Source organism: Lepidothrix coronata, unplaced genomic scaffold, assembly GCF_001604755.1.
Source record: "Lepidothrix coronata isolate B3197 unplaced genomic scaffold, Lepidothrix_coronata-1.0 Scaffold11, whole genome shotgun sequence".
NCBI classification, from domain to species: Eukaryota; Metazoa; Chordata; class Aves; order Passeriformes; family Pipridae; genus Lepidothrix; species Lepidothrix coronata.
The window spans coordinates 3,598,920-3,618,240 of record NW_016690191.1 but is presented as its reverse complement, the minus strand read 5'-3'; the positions used below and the strand labels follow the sequence as shown (position 1 = coordinate 3,618,240).

Below are 19,321 nucleotides of genomic sequence, written 5' to 3'. Positions count from 1 at the left end.
AGCAGCGTCAGCTCACGAAGGAAATGCCCTGCATTGAGTGAAAGTCTATTTCTTCAGATGGCTCAGAACTGAACATGAGAGGATTTTTGTCCCCTTGGCCTTAGAAGCACATTTTGTTAGATGTGATTATTTTGAGGAATAAACTGCCAAAGATCCTAAAAGGTCCATATCTCTTTAAAAAAAAAACCCGTCTTCAAATCCTTCTGTCCTACTAAAACACAAAATATGTAAGCACAGAGTTGGAAGAACAGTTGTGCAGCCAAGCAACACCTTTTCTGTAAATGACCCTAGAAATTGCCATTAGTGTCTGTCTCTTGAGACAGCCACTGCACACTACACAGTGTAGAAAATACCTTAAAGCACAGAGTGAAGTTCTGTTTTCTGCCCCACAGATTTATTGGCATGAAATTCAAGGAAGTAAAATTTGAGGATTCGTTGTTTGAGGATTGCTACTTTGAAGATGTGACATCCAGTGAGACCTTCTTTGAAAACTGCACCATCATCTCTACTGTCTTTTATAATACCGGTAATGGGATTCCTGCTATGGTGTCATCTCTGTAACTAGGAACTATTTTATCAGAAAACTATTTTATCAGAGAACTATTTTATCCATTTTCTGGGAGAAAAGATGATAGGGATCTGTGAGTTTGAGTGTGTGCTGGGTAATGAGAGTGATGATGGAAAAAGAAGAGGGTGATACTCCTTCAGGTTGTTCCATTAGTTGATTTTAACCACATAGCTTCCAGTGTCACTGGCTGCTGTGTGGCAAATGCAAAATTCAGCACTCAGACCTTGACAGCTTAAAGTAATGGCAAAATTCTCAGCTCTATTCAGTAAATTTGGCTTAAACTATAATTTTAGCCAATTGGTGGTTGATGATTGTAAGTAGTAAAATAGTCATTAATTTATTCTAAAGAAGCTTTTCATTTCTACTCTAATAAAGAACAAACCATAATGCCATGAAATCAAAGAGTGCATTGCCCTGTCCTTGTGGCATAGGGATACTGGTCCAGGTGACTCCAAAAATAAAAGGAGTGTATGATCCTGCATGCACCAGGAGCCAAGGACACAGCTAGAGTTTGCCACTGAAATAGAAACTCCCTGGCCATTTGCATTTGATGAGGAGCTTTTCTTGGGTCTTTGATTTGGTTAGATCCTGGCTCCCATTGCTGCTGTATGAAGGGAGTTCAGCCAAGCAGGGTCAAGACTTTGCCTCTTTCACTCACAGATCTCTACGAACACAAATTCATCAACTGCAGGCTCATAAACAGCACATTCATGAAGGAGAAGGAAGGCTGCCACATCGACTTCGAGGAGGACAATGATTTCCTGATCTACCTGGTCAGCTTCCTGGGCAGTCTGTCTGTCCTGCCAGGCAACATCATCTCTGCATTGCTCATGGACAAAATTGGGAGGATAAAGATGATTGGTGAGTGGGGACGATGGGTGATGGCACAGGCCATGGGTGGGAACACGGCCCTGCAAAAAAAGAGCTCACTGCATCTGCACACCAAGAGGGCTCTGCTGGGAATGAGTCATCCCCATATCAAAAGGAGCTGAAGAGTAAAGACTAGAGGGTGAAGCAAGTGATCTACTCCATCATGGTGTGCAAGTGACCTCCTCCCCACCTCCTCACTCTGATTTTCTCTGTGTTCATGACATCCTACTTTTTATTTTATTTTGGCTTTTGTGTCAAATCCTTCATGTTTATCCACAGGTCGGAGCTGAAGCAGGACCTCTTAGTGCTGTTGAGTTGATGCTGAAGTCCAAAGCCTCTGTATAAATAAATGAACACTTTGCTTGTAGCAATGAATATTCACAAAGTTTATTTGATGTGGCAGCTTGACGGCCCAAGAGTTCCCTCTTTTATTTTTTCTGATTTTCAAATGATTGTACAAACAGCTTCAGGGACCATATGGTAAATTAAGTGACCATGTCACAGCCAAGCAAGGTGCCACCCTTTAGCACTGTGGAATAAGTTACCGAGTTATCACCTTATCAGCTCTGTGAATACTTTGAGAATTTCTGCTGTTGATTCCTCCAGAGTTCAGACCTTTTTCTCCAGACACTGTAGGAATCATGCCCAAAGGGACAGCTAAGGGAAGTTAATAAAATCAGGGATATATCTCAGGGGTAAGGGATGAATCACTCTCTTGAGCTCACCTCTCTCTCCTCTGAGAACAGAGGGAAGGTAAGTTGGTTTTTCTTCACCATCAGACAGGTTAAAGTAGAGCAAGATGACCCCATTGGTGTGTCAGGAATGTACCTGGGGGGAAATGAGCATTCATGTGGTGAATTTGGAAAAGACCCAAACAAACTAGAGGGTATGTGGGAAATAAAGGAAGCTGAATGACAATGAGATTGTCCATCCTGCAAACATGTCAGCATTTCAGCATTCTCATCTGGAATTGAGATGACAGCTGGAACCCTAAATGCTTATTTCTTCTGCAAAATGAAGAGCACAGGACAAAAATTGGTAATGACACACTGAAACATTTCACTATGGAATTTTCAATGGAAACAGCCTTCTGGCATCCCACCTGTATCACTCTGTTGAACATATTATTTTTGGTCAGCTTAACAGGAAAACTGTGTTTTGCTTTTGTGTTATTTGCCTTTCTGGGACTTCAGTTCAGTTTTATTACATCCCTCCAAACCTTCTCTTGTACAAAACAGCAGATCTGGTGCCCTCATGATGACCCTCATGCTGGACTGTGCATTTTCAGCAGGGAGAAATATCCCAGTGCACTATGGGGATGTGGTTTGGCCATGTACCATGGAGGAGAAGTGGACATGGGGTCCTGCATGACAGCTTTTCATAAGCAGGGCACTACAGTGGGAAGATGCAATGTAATGTCCAAAATGAAGCATTTTAGTTCCAGTTCAGCACCTGAATTATTTCAGATGGTGCCAAATTGGTTAAAAAACCCCCAAAAAACAATGAAAATTGTTTGGTTTTCAGGTGGTAAATGGAGCTATTTCAGTGATAACAGAACTTTCCAGTGAAAAATAGTGTGATATTGCAAAAATTGCATCTTTCAGGTGAAAATTCTCAATGGGGTAGAAGGCAGTGATGTAGATATTAATATTTCTAAATCTGAACTGTGCCTAACTGAGCATGAATGCTCTCACTTTCTCCCTTGGTGGTGTTCATAAAATTATGGCTCCTGTGCAAATGTGCCATGAAATCTAATGATGTTCTAATAATTAAAAGAGACCTCAAGTGCTTCACACAAGTGACTGTAAATTATCCTAATTGGGACTAGAAATGCGTCAAGTGACTTCAATATGATATGAAATGCACTAGCTTATCACTTGAAACTCAAGTTGAAAAGCCTTCACAATGATGCTTCCTCCTCATTGACTTTCATGTTTACTTGCCTTCCTGGGTCCCTCTGGAAGTCTGAGATGCTGGAAACCTGCCTGGAAAAGCCTGTCTTCAGAGTCTTTGTAGAGCAGGACTATCAGCAAGATCAGATAATCATTGAGAACAGTTTCAAGCTGGTTTCCAGCATCAGAGAATGAGAGATAGGAAGCATCAAGGTATTTTTGGATTCTTGCAGATTTAATTCCTGTTGGGATGAAATGCCATTGCTTGAAAGCCATCTTTATCACCAAATGTGTTTGCTCAATTGTGGACAGGGGATGATGGTGCCATCATTTTTCTCTTGTTTTCCCCCCTGTAGGTGGCTCAATGTTGATCTCAGCAGTGTGCTGCTTCTTCCTCTTTTTTGGCAACAGTGAGTCAGCGATGATTGGCTGGCAGTGCCTCTTCTGTGGGGCCAGCATCGCTGCCTGGAATGCCCTGGATGTCATCACTGTGGAGCTCTACCCCACAGACAAAAGGTGCTCAGAATATTTCCCCTTTGAGTCTCCACATTCTGACTTTGTCCTTTTGGTTTCTGATGGAAAAAGCCACTCTAGAGACACGTAGATGGGGGAAGTGGTTATTTTATTTTATTTTTTTATTTTATTTTATTTTATTTTGTTTATTTTATTTTCACCAGTCCTTCAGGGCTGTGTAGTCCTGGAGCTACATAGAATCAGCACAGACATCTGCAAACATAATTCTGCACGCGTGGTGGGTTGTACACAGGGATCATGTGGGCCTGTGGAAATTATGGTCAGATAAATCATAGGGTCATGGAATCACAGAATGGTTTGGGTTGGAAGGGATCTTAAAATCATCTAGTTCCAAACCCCATGAAGGGACACCAAATGAAAAAAGTCCTCTGTCATTTCCATGGATGTATATGCAGGTCTGACCTTTAAGACTGCATCCCCCAGACTCTAGTCATGGCTCATCACTGGCAGCCTTCCCCTCCAAAACTCAGAGACAACCATGTGCAGAGAAAGATTTGGGACATGGGGCAACACAGGAAGCTTCAGAAGAGTGTGCTGCAGATGAAAGCTTTCCTTACAACATCATTATAAGTGCCTTTTTGCCTTTTTCAGGCTGTTGGGGGAAACCAGAAGGGAAGGAGAAGGACTGTGCATTGAAAGTAGTGTGCTTTTAGCTGCTGGGTGAAACAGGATTTGGAGGAGAGCTGTGGTTGCTTTTGTGGTGACTACCTACTCCACGCAGCCCTTGGAAGAGTTTTGACAAGTTCTAGAGCAAGGCTGTGTCCTGCTGCCTTTAGGGAAGGCAAAGGCTGACATAGTGGGCCACTCTAGGGCTAGGAAGGATCTGAGATGGAAAGGAAAAAAGAGAGTACACAGACATTCTTCTCATTCACATAGATGTGCAAAACAACAGCATCTATTTATCTATTTATTCTGCTAGGTTTTATTTCCAACACAAGAGCATTCACAAAATTACCCATCCAGACCTTCTGTAGTTATGCCAGAGCCTCTCTCCTCACCATTGCTTTCTGCTTTTCCTCCCCACAGGGCAACGGCCTTTGGCATCCTCAACGGGCTTTGCAAGTTTGGTGCCATCCTGGGGAACTCCATCTTTTCCTCCTTCGTAGGGATAACCAAGGTGGTTCCCATCCTTCTGGCCTCCTCCGCTCTGGTTGGAGGTGGCCTGCTCGCTTTGCGCCTGCCAGAGACTCGAGAACAGGTCCTGATGTGAGCAACAGAGGCTCAGGGGTTCAGGGGGGGCAGACACAGAAGAAGAACAAAAAAGAGCCACATTTGGAAAACCCAAAATGTTCATTTCTGTACTGTTCTGTCAATACCTCAAAGCGAGGTGGCAGAGGGATTGAAGAGCCCAAAGGGATATAAACAAAACCCCGTAGTTTCTGACCTTTTCACAGCCACGACTGGTGCATGCAGCTCCCACACGCCCCTTGCAGAGCTTGGGTTCAACCTTGCCTACGCTGGGAGCCCACCCTGTCCCTCCCCATCCCACTGTAAGGACACCAGACGTAGCAGCGGCTCCGTGCATGTGTGCACCTGCGTGGGCACCAGCGTGTCCGACAGGAGAGCAGATCCTCACCCCCTCCTGCCTTTGCCGAGCTGTGAGATACTGCCCGCCCTGCCCAGCACTCCTTGGCAATCCATATCAGCTGTGCTCAGACACGAAGGGCATCCGAGGGGAGGCAGGTAACAAACTGCTGTAGGTGAGCTCCAGCAATAGGGGCAAGAGCTACAAATGTGGCCAGTGACCCACTGTCTTGATTTTGGGGTTACCACCCCAACCGCCTGGAATAGTGTGAGAGTCCTGATTTCCAGAGGATTCAAGGATGGGTGCTTGGCTCTCTCAGAAGACTCAGAGTTTCAAAGCCCTTTACTGTCTTCACTTGGGCACAGAGAATCACTAGGCACCTTCTTGGTCTGAGAGAGAAATATCTACATAATTTTATATATATATATGTATTTACACATACTTGCAAACATACATATACACATTGAAGTGGTCAGCTATTAAAATTTAGAATTTTCAATTTCTGTGCCCTTAAGAGGATTTTAAGAGAGACACTAAAAACTAATCCCAATAATTCAAGATTATCTGGAGTCATGACCAATTTAGTGCCACTTCATTCTTTATATCCAGACACCAAATATTTCAATGTATTGATGGCTGGGAATATATATTTCTATAATGATTAATTAGTTGTAGTTTTTTTCCTACAACTTTCACAGAGGAGAAATTGATATGCTGTTGGAGCATTCCACAAACCAAATGTGTACATATTATCCAGTGTAAATAAGGGATTTTTGCCTAATACCTAGAGTATGGTAACTGTGAATTTACCAGCATTTTAGCCATATTATTTAAAGAATATGATGCTTGACTTTCTAATATACTTGGGTCTCATTGAAACACTGTAAGCACAGTTACTTAAAGCCATTTAACTTGTTACACAGGGAATGCACACAGCAAGCTTTCACTGTACAGAACATTAAATTCTCCATTTAGTGGCACAGTTTAGTTTGATATCCTGTGAACAACATTCTTGAAATTTGTGTGCCCTTTTTATCATACAAGTCCTACTGCACCTAGAAGCAAAGTGAGTTGTGTATTTTAGAGTATGTTCTCTTGGGAAGTCAGAATAAAATACTTCCTGTTCAAAAACACACTAATGCTCACAATAGAGTAGATAACACTAATTAGATTCTTTCAACAAGCTCAGCAATAGACCAGAATTGATAAGAAACCATCACATAGCGCAGGGAATTTGTCACACCAGGATATTTTGTGACATAAAAAGTTCTTTTGTACTTTTGTTCATGATCTTCCTATTTACCTTCCTTTGGATCCTCTTTGTTGCTTTTTTCCCCCTTGTTTGTTTGTTTGGGATTTTTTAAGAAAACCAAGGAAGGCTAGGCTGAAATCCTGCCTAGGACTGATGTCTCACACCTCTGCCTTTGGCTGCACAGGGACAGTCACTTGCACTCACACTGACACCAGCCCAGCCCACGCTGCAGCTGTGGGAGTCAGCGAGGTGCTGCTGCACAGGGCAGCCGAAGGACACACAGCAGGGTTAGATCACAAGCAGCAAATCCTTGCTGATGAGGCAAAAGCCTCTAATGAGCATCACTTTCATCATTGTGTCAATCAGGGCTAAACACTTCTGGAGTAGCGAGGCTACAATGGGCTGTTTGGGATTTTTGACATTTATTCTGAGCTTTATGAAATCGATAAAATCACAAGCTGCTGTAATAACAGAACTTATTATGCATAATTTCTTCATTTTATGGGTAGCTTAGGGCCTTTTTTTTTTTTATTTGTCTTCAAAACAGCAAGGTTCCTTCTCTAAGGTAGGAGTGAATGTAATAATGTCCTTTGGCAGCAGTTCACAGCTTCTGTTCAGAATCCCAGCCCAGAACATGTTTTTTTTCTCTAAGACTATCTGGTCCTTTTGCATGATAAGAAGCAGCTAAATATGTATTTTAACACAAAAGATCACCATGACTTTTAGGTTTCATCCATTTTGTTCAGCTGTGCTTGCCAATTACCATATTACAATTGGGGGACAGGAGGGGGAAATTTTGTTTCATTTGCTGGACTGTTTGTTTGTGCTGCTCTGTGGAGCGAGAACCTATTTATTTAAATATTTATTTTACATAGCACTCTCAGTTACTTATTACCCAATGCTCACAGAAAATCTATTTTTGTTCTCCATTGCCATTGTGCAGTGACCTTAATGACACAATTTATTTTGCAAAACTTCTCTATTAATTTTCAGAGAAGGAAGAAATTGAGGTCTTGAGGAGATATAAATGGCAAGATAGTATTAGGAAATATATCCAATCTTAGAAACCTTTCCTCTTTACAGAATGGCTTCCAGGCTGCTAAACCTCACTTCACAGACTAGCTGGGACAAAGTAAATAGCAATAGGATCTTGTTATCAATGTTACCCGGGCTACCCATGTGACTGTAGAAACTTAGCATCCCTAAAATCCGTGGGTCAGTCACTTGAGGCTAAGGGATGTTGCACGTGTGTTGGCACAAGGCTCCTATCCCTGGCTTGACCAGGGAGTTTGTGCCTAATAGTAGGAGAGAGCAAACACACACTGCAGCTGGTACAGGAGAGCCTGGGAAAAGACAACACTGAGCAGAGAAGGAAGAAATGAAAAGAACTCGTATCACCTCTCTGAGACACCTACAAGTCAGGGGTCTGTGGCTGAACTCATCGCCCTGGGTCCCATTATTCTCAGCTGAAAGGCAGAGGAAACACATATCACCATGGTCAGGCACCGTGCTGAGCTGAAGATGCCCTGGATAGCCCTGCTTCTTCAGGAACAGAGAAATCCAGGGCAACAGCTCCAGCTCAGGCATTTGCCTTTGTGACACCCGGGCTGACACCTCCCATCCAACTTCAGTGCGAACAGGCGTAGTCAATACTCCTGATGTGTTTATTGTCCTTGTCATGGTGTAAATCAGCGTAGGCCTCACACTGCTGCTTTCCAGAGCAAAATGGTTGGTGGGTGCAGACCCCTCAACATTTGCTCTGGTTTGATTTGGGCTCAGTTTCAAGCCATGGGCTACCTGATAGGCTGAGCCTGAGTCCCAGAGTCCCAGAGCCCTGTTCAGGGGGAGATTTCTAATCAGGCACCTCCTCTGATGGCTCAGCTTTATTTCTTCTGTAAAATCAGCATTACACCTGCTGTACAAGGGCCAGCATGCCTCTTCTATTGGTTCCCCGCCCACGTTTGCCACAGTGAACAGTCTCTGTCTTGGATACACTGGACCATCCACAGAGAAAACTGCTGACCACGGATCCCCTGGTGATCTCTGCAGAGCGCTATTTCCACAGATTCATGAACTTTACTGCAACAGGGACACGGAGGACCAAGACAGAGGACTTGCCTTAAATCCCAAAGATCTCTGTTCTAGAGGACAGCTGGACCTCCTCATGGATGCGTGGCACACCAGTACAGCCACTTATCCAGGGACATTGTGGCATAGGAAAGGTGAGTCTAGGGAACCCAAATGGACCTGCTGTGACTCAGTGTCTTCAGCTGTTCAGCCATGTAACAGGGGTCACAGGAGGAGTCCTTTGCTGAGTTTCTGAGCATGCAGACACAGACATTTAGAGGGACACCAAGCACTGTTTATACTATTATAAAAGACCAGTGGTATTATAATGAGTTCTGCCTCCTTATACTCCTGTTGATTTAACAGGTTGTCATATATTAATTTATTTACTTCAGTTGTGCAGGACAGCTCCTGTTACTGCCTTTGGCTGTGCTATGTCCTAGTGATGATGGCTGCTGCTTCTACTGGGTGGGGTGATCCCCTTCTTGCCCATATGAACATCATTCTTTGAAATTCCTTGAAATGCTACATTATTTATAAACAGTGGTGTATGGATCTTTTGGACTAAGAAAAGGATCATTCTTGGAGAACCCATACCCAGAGTCAGATGTTCTGCACACTGGGAAGTGCTCAGGCATCCTGATGTCCTTCGGTGATATTGAAGAGGGGCACTGAGGGATGTTCCCCAAGCCTGGGAGTGGTCCAGCCCCAAGGTTGGATTCACAAAGGGACACAAAGTGAGGCTGCATGGAGCTGAGCTTTCTGCAGATGTGCAGGTTGGTCTCCTCCAGGTCCTGCTTTGAGACCTCCAACAGCAGAGTATACTCCGATGCTCTTAAGGAGGCCTTAGGTCCATTTATATTTACTGCTTAAAGTCCTTTGACTTTCCAAAGGGCACACAAAACCCAAGAAGGTATTTTTAGGTTATGTAGATTTGAGCCCTATACATTTTATTTTCCATGAAGTTTCTCCCCGTTTCTCACCCTTGTATTAGCAAATGCTGCTTTTAGGAAAAATCATGCCTGGGAACTGTGAAGGAAACAAAATGAAATAAATTTCTTTGCTGTATGTGATGCTAGTGCTGTATAAATGTACACACACTGCAAGTCCCATTGTAAATAACACCCGGTGTCGTGCTTTAATGCAAAGTTTCATTTAGATGTTCTGTCAACTCTGTGTGTGAAATAGCCAATTCCAGTCCCTTGGTTCCTTTTCTTCATTTAAAACCTTCTTTTATTTTTTTTTATTTGATCTGTGTCTGGTTGTCACTGGAAATTGCAGCTGTTCCAATGGACTTTGTTTTTGTTCTCTCTGTCACATTAAAAAGCTGGAAGAAAAAGAATGGCTCTTGTAGTGTTGGTGTTTAATGTGCACTTTGAGGATTTTTACAAGGGCTGTCATGAGTGACTTTGTATCCTGACAATGTGGGGGCTTCCTCTGATGTTTGCTACTTGTACATCCTTCCTCTCTCAAACAATCCCACCTCAATTAAGTCTCCCTTCTATCACAGTCCTTTCACACCGTGGACTTCCAAACACAATACATGAGAAAATCTTTACCCTGAAAAGTTTTCTGGTAGGAGGAAGCATAAAATATCTTTAAAGGCCGTGCAAGACCAAAAAGCTAAACTCTGCTTTGTAACAAGAATACATGCAAAAAAACCCCCACTGCTTCTTGAGGCTTGGCACACCATTTGACCACAGCATACTCCCTTATTGGATGTGTTTCTAAGGATGTGAGCTCTTGCTTTTTATTTGCAGCTCTTTGTATAAATCTAACTATCCAGCCCATGCTTTCAGGGCAATGATAGAGACAACATCAGCTGTGTGGGAAAAGAGCTCATGGCATAAACAGTGGAGGCTAGCAGCCAGACTATGGGTTTATGTATTAATTTCCTTATGTATTCCATAAAATGCAGTGATGTCTCTTCTCCAAGACCCATTGAAGATCAGCAGGGTTTTGATTCTGAGTTAGTTCTGGCTTGTTGTTAAGAAATCTAAGTGCTGAAATGTTGTCAGGTCAATCAGTGATTAGTTAGTTCTCTCTTCACGTACAGTGCACATGCAACATGCTAAAGGCAATATTCAAGTGAGAGATAAAGAGCCAGAGAGATTGGAAATGTAATAAAGGAACCATGGAGGTACCTCCGTCATCAGGAGACTAAATCACCATTTTTCCTCAGCTCAGGTTCAGCTGGGTCCCACAGGATCCATCTGAACTGGGGTTCCACTGGGTGAACCAAAGCCAGCAGCAGTCTGGGGGGACTGGTAAGGACTGTTCTAGGTGGGAGCTGCCAACTGTGAATTTTGCAGTGCTCACGTCTGACTGTGGAGTACAGAGCTATGGAGACAACATTCTGTAAGCCCCTTATGTGTGTTCTGCCTGTAGGAAAATGTGCATCAGCAAACACCATCAAAAAGCATTTTCTACGACCTGAGTTTTTAGATAAAGGTCAGAGATTTGCACTGAAAGCCTTGGAGGTGCTTTCGAGTTGTCCTTTCTCCAGGCTAGTTGACATTCTGCACAGGACTGAAGTCTCAGCAAGCAGGAAAATCCCATATTTGAATGTTCAGAGAGGGTTGCTGATAAAAACAGTGCATAAAAACCCCTGACTAATTTTAAAGTAGGGAACAGGGAATTTAAAAGCAGGATTATGTGACACAGCTGCCTGAGATCACACAGGATGGACTGGATGATAAGAAAACCTTTTCAAACCTGTGTTCTTACTTTTCCATATTGATGTTTCTACCCCAACCAGCTCATGTTTCTCACTATGTGGAGTTACTGGCACAGATTCTCAGAGTTACTAATAAATGACCCAGATTCCCTGGATATGCAGGTTCATCCAAGCTGTCACAGAGGGTTACCTGCTGGAGGAAGAAGGCTGGAATTGACGGCGTTCCCAGCAGCCACTAAATCCGGCTACAGGTCTCAGTGATGCTTCTGAATTGTGAAGTGACTTCGTACTGGGAATATGATTTGAGTTCGATTATGGTAAAAAGGCAAATCATTTTACCACTGCACCTATATCTCAGATCCTCCTATTTCTCAGACCAGTTTTTTGCAAGCAGACAAGTATAAAACAGAAAGAGGTAGCCAAAGAAGTTCCCACAGATTTTTTTTTTTTTTTTCTGTTCTCAGTGGGCAAGGAGAATTAACTGCAGAACTTTCAGCCACCTTGCGCCATGATAATGCAAACAGTTAGGGGTTATATATAATTTTTAACATTCTAAGTGTACATAGTTATTACTGAACTAACCCATAAAGTAGTTTGAAAAAAAACTAAAAGTTATATTTAAATGTATCGCTCAGCACTTGTTTCACCTATAAAAACACGTGTGTATATAAACATACATACACATCTATGCATGCACGTGTTTATATTTAAAACTAAATGATTACACCTGACCTTACTGATCTGCCTCAGTTTTTTTGGGAGCGAAATTAGCCCCAGTAAGACCAGGAGATGGCAGCAGTTGCCCACAACATAGACCGGTCCCTGCTTATCAGTAACTGCTGGAGTCTCGGCTCAGGACCTACACCATGCACAGATGAGGTGCTGCAGCAGTGCCATCGGGTACAGCTCATAGGGGTCTGACCCCCAGGGAAAAGTGTGTAAAAAATAATAAAGAAAAAGCAGTGATTAGAAGGTTTAGGAAAAAACAGCCCTGGCTAGTGCCAAAGCTTTTGAAATGGGAGTTGTGCAAACCTGAAGCAAAGCAAATGTAATTATGGGGAAGAAAATAAGAATTTCTGCTTCAGTAGGCTAGTGCAATGGTTTTCAAGCTTTCTCAGCCTGCAGCTCCTGAGTGTTTTCCAGAGGAGATATAGATTCCCTGTAAAAATGTGGTGAGTTAGAAGAGAAATGCTCTGATCTGGCCAGTGCCTTACCTGCAGAGCTGGGAACAGGCTGGCACCAGTGGTGCCTTCTGGGGCAGCCTGCTGAGGTGCTGCAGGGAATGGGGTTTGTAGACAAGGTCTACAGCCCAGATAATCATGGAGGAACGTCACCAGCATTGCCTCATGGGTTCCTTCTTCTACAGCCTCAAGCACAGGCAGAACCTTCTGCTGTTAAAATCTGAGCCATTAAAATGAGAATTCTCATCATGGAGCAGTTTCATGAACTCCTCCTACATCTCTGTATGAGGTAGGTAAGTCAAGGGACAACTCTCATATTTCTAAGTGTTTTGCTTCTCACCTCGAAGCAACCTGGGGCCACAAACCCTCAATGCTTTCCCTACATGGGTGATTCAGATCAGAGTTCTGAGCCTGCTGAGAATTACCCAAATAACACCAGCAAGCTTTGTAGCTGTCCTGCTTACAGCTTCTAGAAACCACGGAGCCCAGCTGAGACTTGTGATCCTGCTGAGCAGGGCTTTACCCCAGCCTTATGAACTCTCTCCCACCACAGCTGGGTACAGCTGCTGTCTGCCATGGGTTTTGTGTTGATGGTTTCTGAGAACCAGGAGTTTAGAATTCCCTGGAAAGCTTTTGCTTCACCATAGAAAATAAACAAAGGAGCTATTCAGTAAATACAAACAGAGTTAATTGCGAGGAGACCAAAGCCAGCTCTCGAGTGGCTTCATTCCTTGATTTTGTTGCCCCGGCAAAGTAAAGAGACTGACTCCAGGGAGGATGTATCTTCCCAGGGTTGTAGCCTGTCTCACAGTGGAGTGCCATGGGCAGGACAGCAGCTGGAGCGGGATCCACTCCGGCTTTCAGAAAAAGTTTGTAGGATTTCTCCAGAGGGAGCCCTTTCTCAGCCTTGAAATCTTCTGCTTCAGACTGGGAAAAGCATATTGTACCCAGCTCTTCAAAATACATCTTTGAATTATAAATTCAGCTCTTTTATCCTTTCTTATTTAAGTATAAGAGCTTTGAAAACTTCCCAGCAACCATATTCCTTCCCTTAGACCCCTGAACAACAAACTGCTCTGCAGAAACCAGCCCCATACTGAGCCCTTAGGCCTATAAATATTTCAGAACAACTATTTACAGTCCTCTTTTGACCCTATCCAAAGAGACCACAAAGAGTTCACAGCCCTGGTTCAGCCCAGCTGTGGGACCCTGCTAAGTTACTTTGTCCCCTTTCACATCCCACCTGGAAGAGGACAGGAATAGTGTCACCTTTGTGTTGGTCTCTGTGGCAGATCTCTTGCTCTGTGTGGAGTCATCCCTACCTTAGGGACCCAAGAGACCTTCTTGGGCAGATTTTCCAAGGGTTTGGGGTGCCAGTTACTCTTCAATGTCCTGAAGCTCTGATATGTTGTTGACATGTACCTCTGGTATTGCAGAATGTCCCTCCTTGGTCAGTTAAAGGAGCTTCTTCTTTTAAGTGCTACGTATTTAACTCCAAGTAGCCAGTTTGCCTGTTTCCTCAGGTCAAGGTTCAGTATAAAGCTTATGTGGGAGAAATGCTGGTTAAAGAGAAAAAAAAAGAACTAACCCTGGATGAATGCCACATCCACCACAGAGGAGTTCAAGCCTGAAGATAAGTGTATCCCTAAATCATGACCATGGTTACTGCAACCTTTCCATGTCCACTGGAGATGAAATACTGCCTTAGATAGGCTTTAGAGATAGGGTTTCACAAGAAAGAGGAACTCCAAATAGAAAAATGATGCAAAGAAATGTTAGAAAGCAAACAAATAAAAAAAAACAAATTCAAACCCAAACCCTTTTATAACCTTTCATGGTCTTAAAACAGTGTTTTACCAATTGCAGCTCTTCAGGGTCACTCCACTTTTGGCTCCAGGAGAAATTCTTGTCTGGAAATGCTGACGGCTCAGCCTTCTCCTCTGCAGTGCACAGATAGCTTGAGCAGCCTAGAGATACTTGTCTCAGACTGCTCAGCCAACAGCAATGAGAAGATAAACCCCTTATACCCTCTAAGAGAGACAAGACCAAAGCTTAAATCCACTTTTGCAGGAGTAAATTATGCCACATACAAGTTGAAAGAATTTCCCAGCTCACATCCTGTGCTTATAGGGGAGAATTTCTGGCTTTTTGCTGGAAATATTGTTCACGTGGCGATGGTGTTTTGAATTATAGAATCATAGAATAGTTTGGGTTGGAAGGGATCTTAAAGATCATCCACTTCCAAACCCCTGCTATGGGCAGGAACACCTTTCACTAGACCAGGTTGCTCAGAGACCCACTCAACCTTTTCCCAGTACGGGTCACAGTGCAAAGCAAAAGCAGAGGCCTCAGCCTGGATCTCTGCTGTGTGTGCAAGCCCCAGGCTAGCAGAGGTGTGGGTGGCAGGTTCTCTGAATGAAAATTAGGGTGGTGGTGTGGCTCACTGGAAAGCTGACAGTTCCTTTCTCACTTCAGAAGAAGACTTTCTGAACTAGATCTCTGAGGTGCCTCACAGCACAGCAAAATCTGGGAAAATCACCTTCTGTCTCCTTTTCTTTCTGTTTTTTCTCTTCATCTTTAGGTATGACTTCCCTAAGTATCCACCTTGATGCAGTTGGAATCTGGTGACATGATGCAAATGAAATGCTGATTTTTAAGCAAGATTATGTAAGTCCAATGTGTTCAGTCACAGTGGTACTGGGAATCATTGAGAACGAATTCTTCCAATCTGTGAGACAGTGGCAGGGAAGGAATGAGGGCAGAGCTAATGACCAGGCATAACAGCCAGGACTTCCTCATAGATGTCGAGGAGCGAGCACGAGGTGAAATGTTTGTACCACAGAGATTTCCACTGCAGTGACCCTGCTCTCAACAGGCATCTTGTATAACTGCACAAAGCATTAAAGCCAAAGTGGAGGACAATCTAGATCTTTCTGTTTGACACAAAGGGATCCTGATCTAGTTTGGTGTCTGCCCTTGAGCTGATTTAGGGATAAAGCACTAAAATTTTCTGTCCTGAGCTGCTTGGTGGTTGTAGCCCTGAGCTATTAGTTCTTGTATTCCCCTTTTACTCCACAACAAAAACCTGTTGCCTGACATTACAGTTATGAATAAAGTCCTTGGGTGGTGGCCTGATTAATCTGGTTTCAAAATGAGACATGGGGAATAATGCTGCATACTCATATTATGTCCTTGCTACCTTCTTACTACCAATCTTTGCAACCACAACTCACAAGTGACTACTTTGTTTTCCTCTGGGCATGATTTAGCTTTATTTATTGACATTGTTGTTATTACTATTCATAAAAGAAATTATCAAGGTAACCTGGCTGATGGACTTTGAAGCATTGGGTAATGACTTCTGCAAATCACAAAGAAAAATGTACCTTCCAAACTGAAGGCATAAGCAAAAACAAGGCAAGGGGAGGATGAGCTTTAAAGAATAGGTGTCCTTTCAAGTCAAAGATTAATTCCAGATTGAAATTATCAGGCAGTAAATAACACACCTGAGTCTTTGTCAATAGGAAGCAAATTTACCCTGCTGCAAATATACTAATCACTAGTATAGCCACTCACATTATTAACTGAGAATAATTATTTTCTCCAAGGAAAGTATAGACCTTCAAAGGAGATAACACCTTAAATCACAGCAAATTTTAATTTAAATTCAAAGTGTAGGAATACACACAATACTCCATCTCTTTCTTATCCATCCAGGATGGTGCCATTACAGTGTTTTAAAGACGGCCCCAATCATTGAACTAAATACCTGCAGCCTAACACTTTCCAATTTCATTTTCTCCTTGTCAGACTGTGTAATTGATATTTGTACTGGAGGAAACAAAACAGAAAATGCGACGGTGTTGGTAACTGTGCCATTACTGTCTCTTAAACTGCCTGAGAGATGGGGAGGACTGGGTGACAGTGAGGAACTGGTGCCTTTGTAATTGGTTACAAAACCTACATGGCCTAAGACTGTAGTCAATGCCTTCTTGGACTGGGACAGGTGTGAGATCTGACACTGGGTTGTCACTGGTCTTGTGTGACCACTTCTACTACCTGAAAGCCAAGTCCTGCAAAGAACCAAGCCCAGTGATTTCAGCAAGATATCATCTTACTGCAGAATATGACTGAGTATGTGGAGATTCAGCCTCTGGCACGTGGCAGAAGTTGGGGCTCTCCAATGTATCTGCAGGGACAGATGGAAGAAGCTGAAATGTTCCCTGTTGACTTTGCTGTCTATCTTCCACATTCGCGCTGTCCTGAGGACTGACAGTTCCCATCTACAGTCATACCTGGGCAAGTGACCAGTTCTGTTCCCCTTGTTCCCAGCTCAAGGACAGGGTAATGGGATCTATTTCATAAGCTTTTGGCTGAGAGTGAATTCACCAGGTGAGTTACAGCGATCTTTCTGCCTCTGTGGGAGTTTGTTTTCTCCACCAAATGCCTTGGGTTCAGTAAGAGCACTTCCTCTACAGAAAATTGCTTGGAAGTGTCAAACTATGGTGAGGGCCAAGTAACTGCAAAACTTTTCTTTGAATAAGGCTCACAGACTCCTGCCTTTCCAGGTACCACAGCAAGCTTTGCCTTGGCCATCATTGCTCTGAAGCTGAGTAAAATGCCCAAAGACTTAATATTCTCCATTGTTTTCTGATACTTTTCATGTTTTGCTTTCAAGTTTCTGCAATCACAAAGTGCAATAGGGCTGATGGGTTAGAGAGACATAAATGCCCTGAAGAGGTGACCCTGAGTCTGAACCCAGAAAAAACAGGACTTTCATGTTGAAATTATCACCAAAACAAAAGAAAAGAAAACACCACCCCAACACCCTTCAAATGTGAATAATTTGTTGAGAGCATCTTCCGGAGTGATAGGTAATTGTATCTGTTCCACCTCCAAAGCAGCTCAAATCAGCCCAGTGACATTTGTCACAAGTGGAGGCAGTTATTAATAGGCTGCATACTTATAAAACTTCTTTACAATGCAAATTGCTTCTTTCTGCCTTTAACCCAGCTTTTAGGATGTTTTATCCATGTATTCCTGACACCTCACTCCTCAATGGTGTCTGAATATCCTTAGAGGAAAGAGGAGTGAAAGCCCAGTTGACCCTGTAGCTTGGGGCAGCTACAGGAACTCTGGAGATATTCCAGTAGGGAGGTAGGACAGTGGTCCAGCACGATTTGAGGGCACTGATACCTCCCTTATTGTTAAAAATTTACCAGAATAAATTCCAAAATACGGCCAATCTACTTGCTCACTACTGGAGATGCTTGTACCCATTCACTTGGCAACACTGATTGAATAAGAAGTTTAATTTATTTGGATTTCAGAGATGCTTTGGCAAATGTAGAGTGGGAATCACCTTGTCTTCTTTTCAGCTTTACATAAAATGTATATTTTTAGCACTTGAGTTCAGAACTACTTTTTCGGGAATTTCCCGGCTTAAGCCTCTTGATTGGAAAAATAATCAGGGAAACATTAAGAAAGGTTGAAGAAGTTAACAGGGCTGTGAGCTCTTACCAATGTCCCATGTTGATTGCTGTTTTCATCCTCAGTGTTGGGAAAAAAAAACAGGGGAAAGCAAATACAATGCAGCCTCCAAACAGGATATGTAAATGTAAATCAGCATACAACAGTAGCAGTGACCCGGGGTAAGCACTTGCTGGAGACTAGAGGCTTTCAGACTCTCAGATGAGATTTAAAATCAAAGTCCTGAGCTCTTTTTGTCAATAATGGTTTAATGAAATGAAGAGACACACTGTGCATTCTATGGGAAGGTGTCAGAAAATTAAGTACTGAAATCCTGGCTGTGTTTATGTGTGCAGCACAGTAGACTGAGTTGCTCTAAGAACTGAACTTTTGTTTCTCTGAAAACATGCCCCCACACTGAAAAAAATGCCCCTATACTGCAATATGTACATTATATAAGCAGACTCTGGTAGCTCTTGGGGTCAGACGTGATTTAGAAATGCAGATTACTGTTATTATTAATTAATAATTATCATTAACTATGGTCATGACCAGCGGGGGTTTATAATTTAAGATATACTAGTCCTGGCAGTCTCTTACTAATGTATGTGTCCTGATCATTATCTTATAAAACAGCCAACCAAAGTGCTATACTGTGTGTAGGAAATCATTCCCTCTGCACTTCTAAGTGAGCTAAACACATAGGTACCATTAGTACTCCATTATATACTCTTCCAAGTACAATTAAGTGCAGACAGGGTCTAAAACTGGGGCCTGTTGTTTTTCCCCTGTGCGTGATGTAGGTGGAGTTGGTTTATTATGCCCATTTCAGTTCTTGTTTTTTTTAAAAAAAGAAATGTTAAATGGTCTCATTAAAACCTCATAGAGGAAATGTATTCATCTTGCTGAAATATTTTTGGGCACTTCCAAAACCAGTAATCAGCATCTGAAGACAGTCATCTGCCTTGCTAATGGACCACAGTTATATGTGTAATTGATTAATTAAGGAACGAAAATCACTGCTGAGACTAAGGGAGGAATCCACAACTTCAGCAGGCATTGAAGTGAAATAGCAGCTCCTCCTGGGCAAAGCAGCTGAGTTTGTTTCAGATATTTTCATCCATTTTCAACTGCTCTATCTTTTCTCTACAGGTTCTTGTTTGGAATCCCAGCGCTTGCTGTGGGGTAAAAAAATAGGGAAAACGAGAAACATCCAGCCTTCCTTTTTCCAGCTGGCAGAAGGAACACAGCTTGGTAGGGTTTGAGCATGTGTGTGTTTATTCCCA

General features: G+C 42.9%; 1 protein-coding gene across 4 annotated transcripts in view; it reads left to right on the top strand.

The window, feature by feature from the left end:
• SV2B (synaptic vesicle glycoprotein 2B) overlaps positions 1-10,050 on the top strand; it is a 66,005-nt gene extending 55,955 nt beyond the window's left edge. For all 4 annotated transcript variants that reach the window (XM_017805200.1, XM_017805197.1, XM_017805199.1 and 1 more), the window contains exons 10-13: positions 393-526; positions 1,229-1,429; positions 3,687-3,846; positions 4,891-10,050. In XM_017805200.1, coding sequence (XP_017660689.1) covers positions 393-526; positions 1,229-1,429; positions 3,687-3,846; positions 4,891-5,074 — 679 coding nt within the window. In that variant the 3' untranslated portion in view covers positions 5,075-10,050. The remainder of the gene's footprint in view (positions 1-392; positions 527-1,228; positions 1,430-3,686; positions 3,847-4,890) is intronic.
• Positions 10,051-19,321: the final 9,271 nt, after the last annotated feature.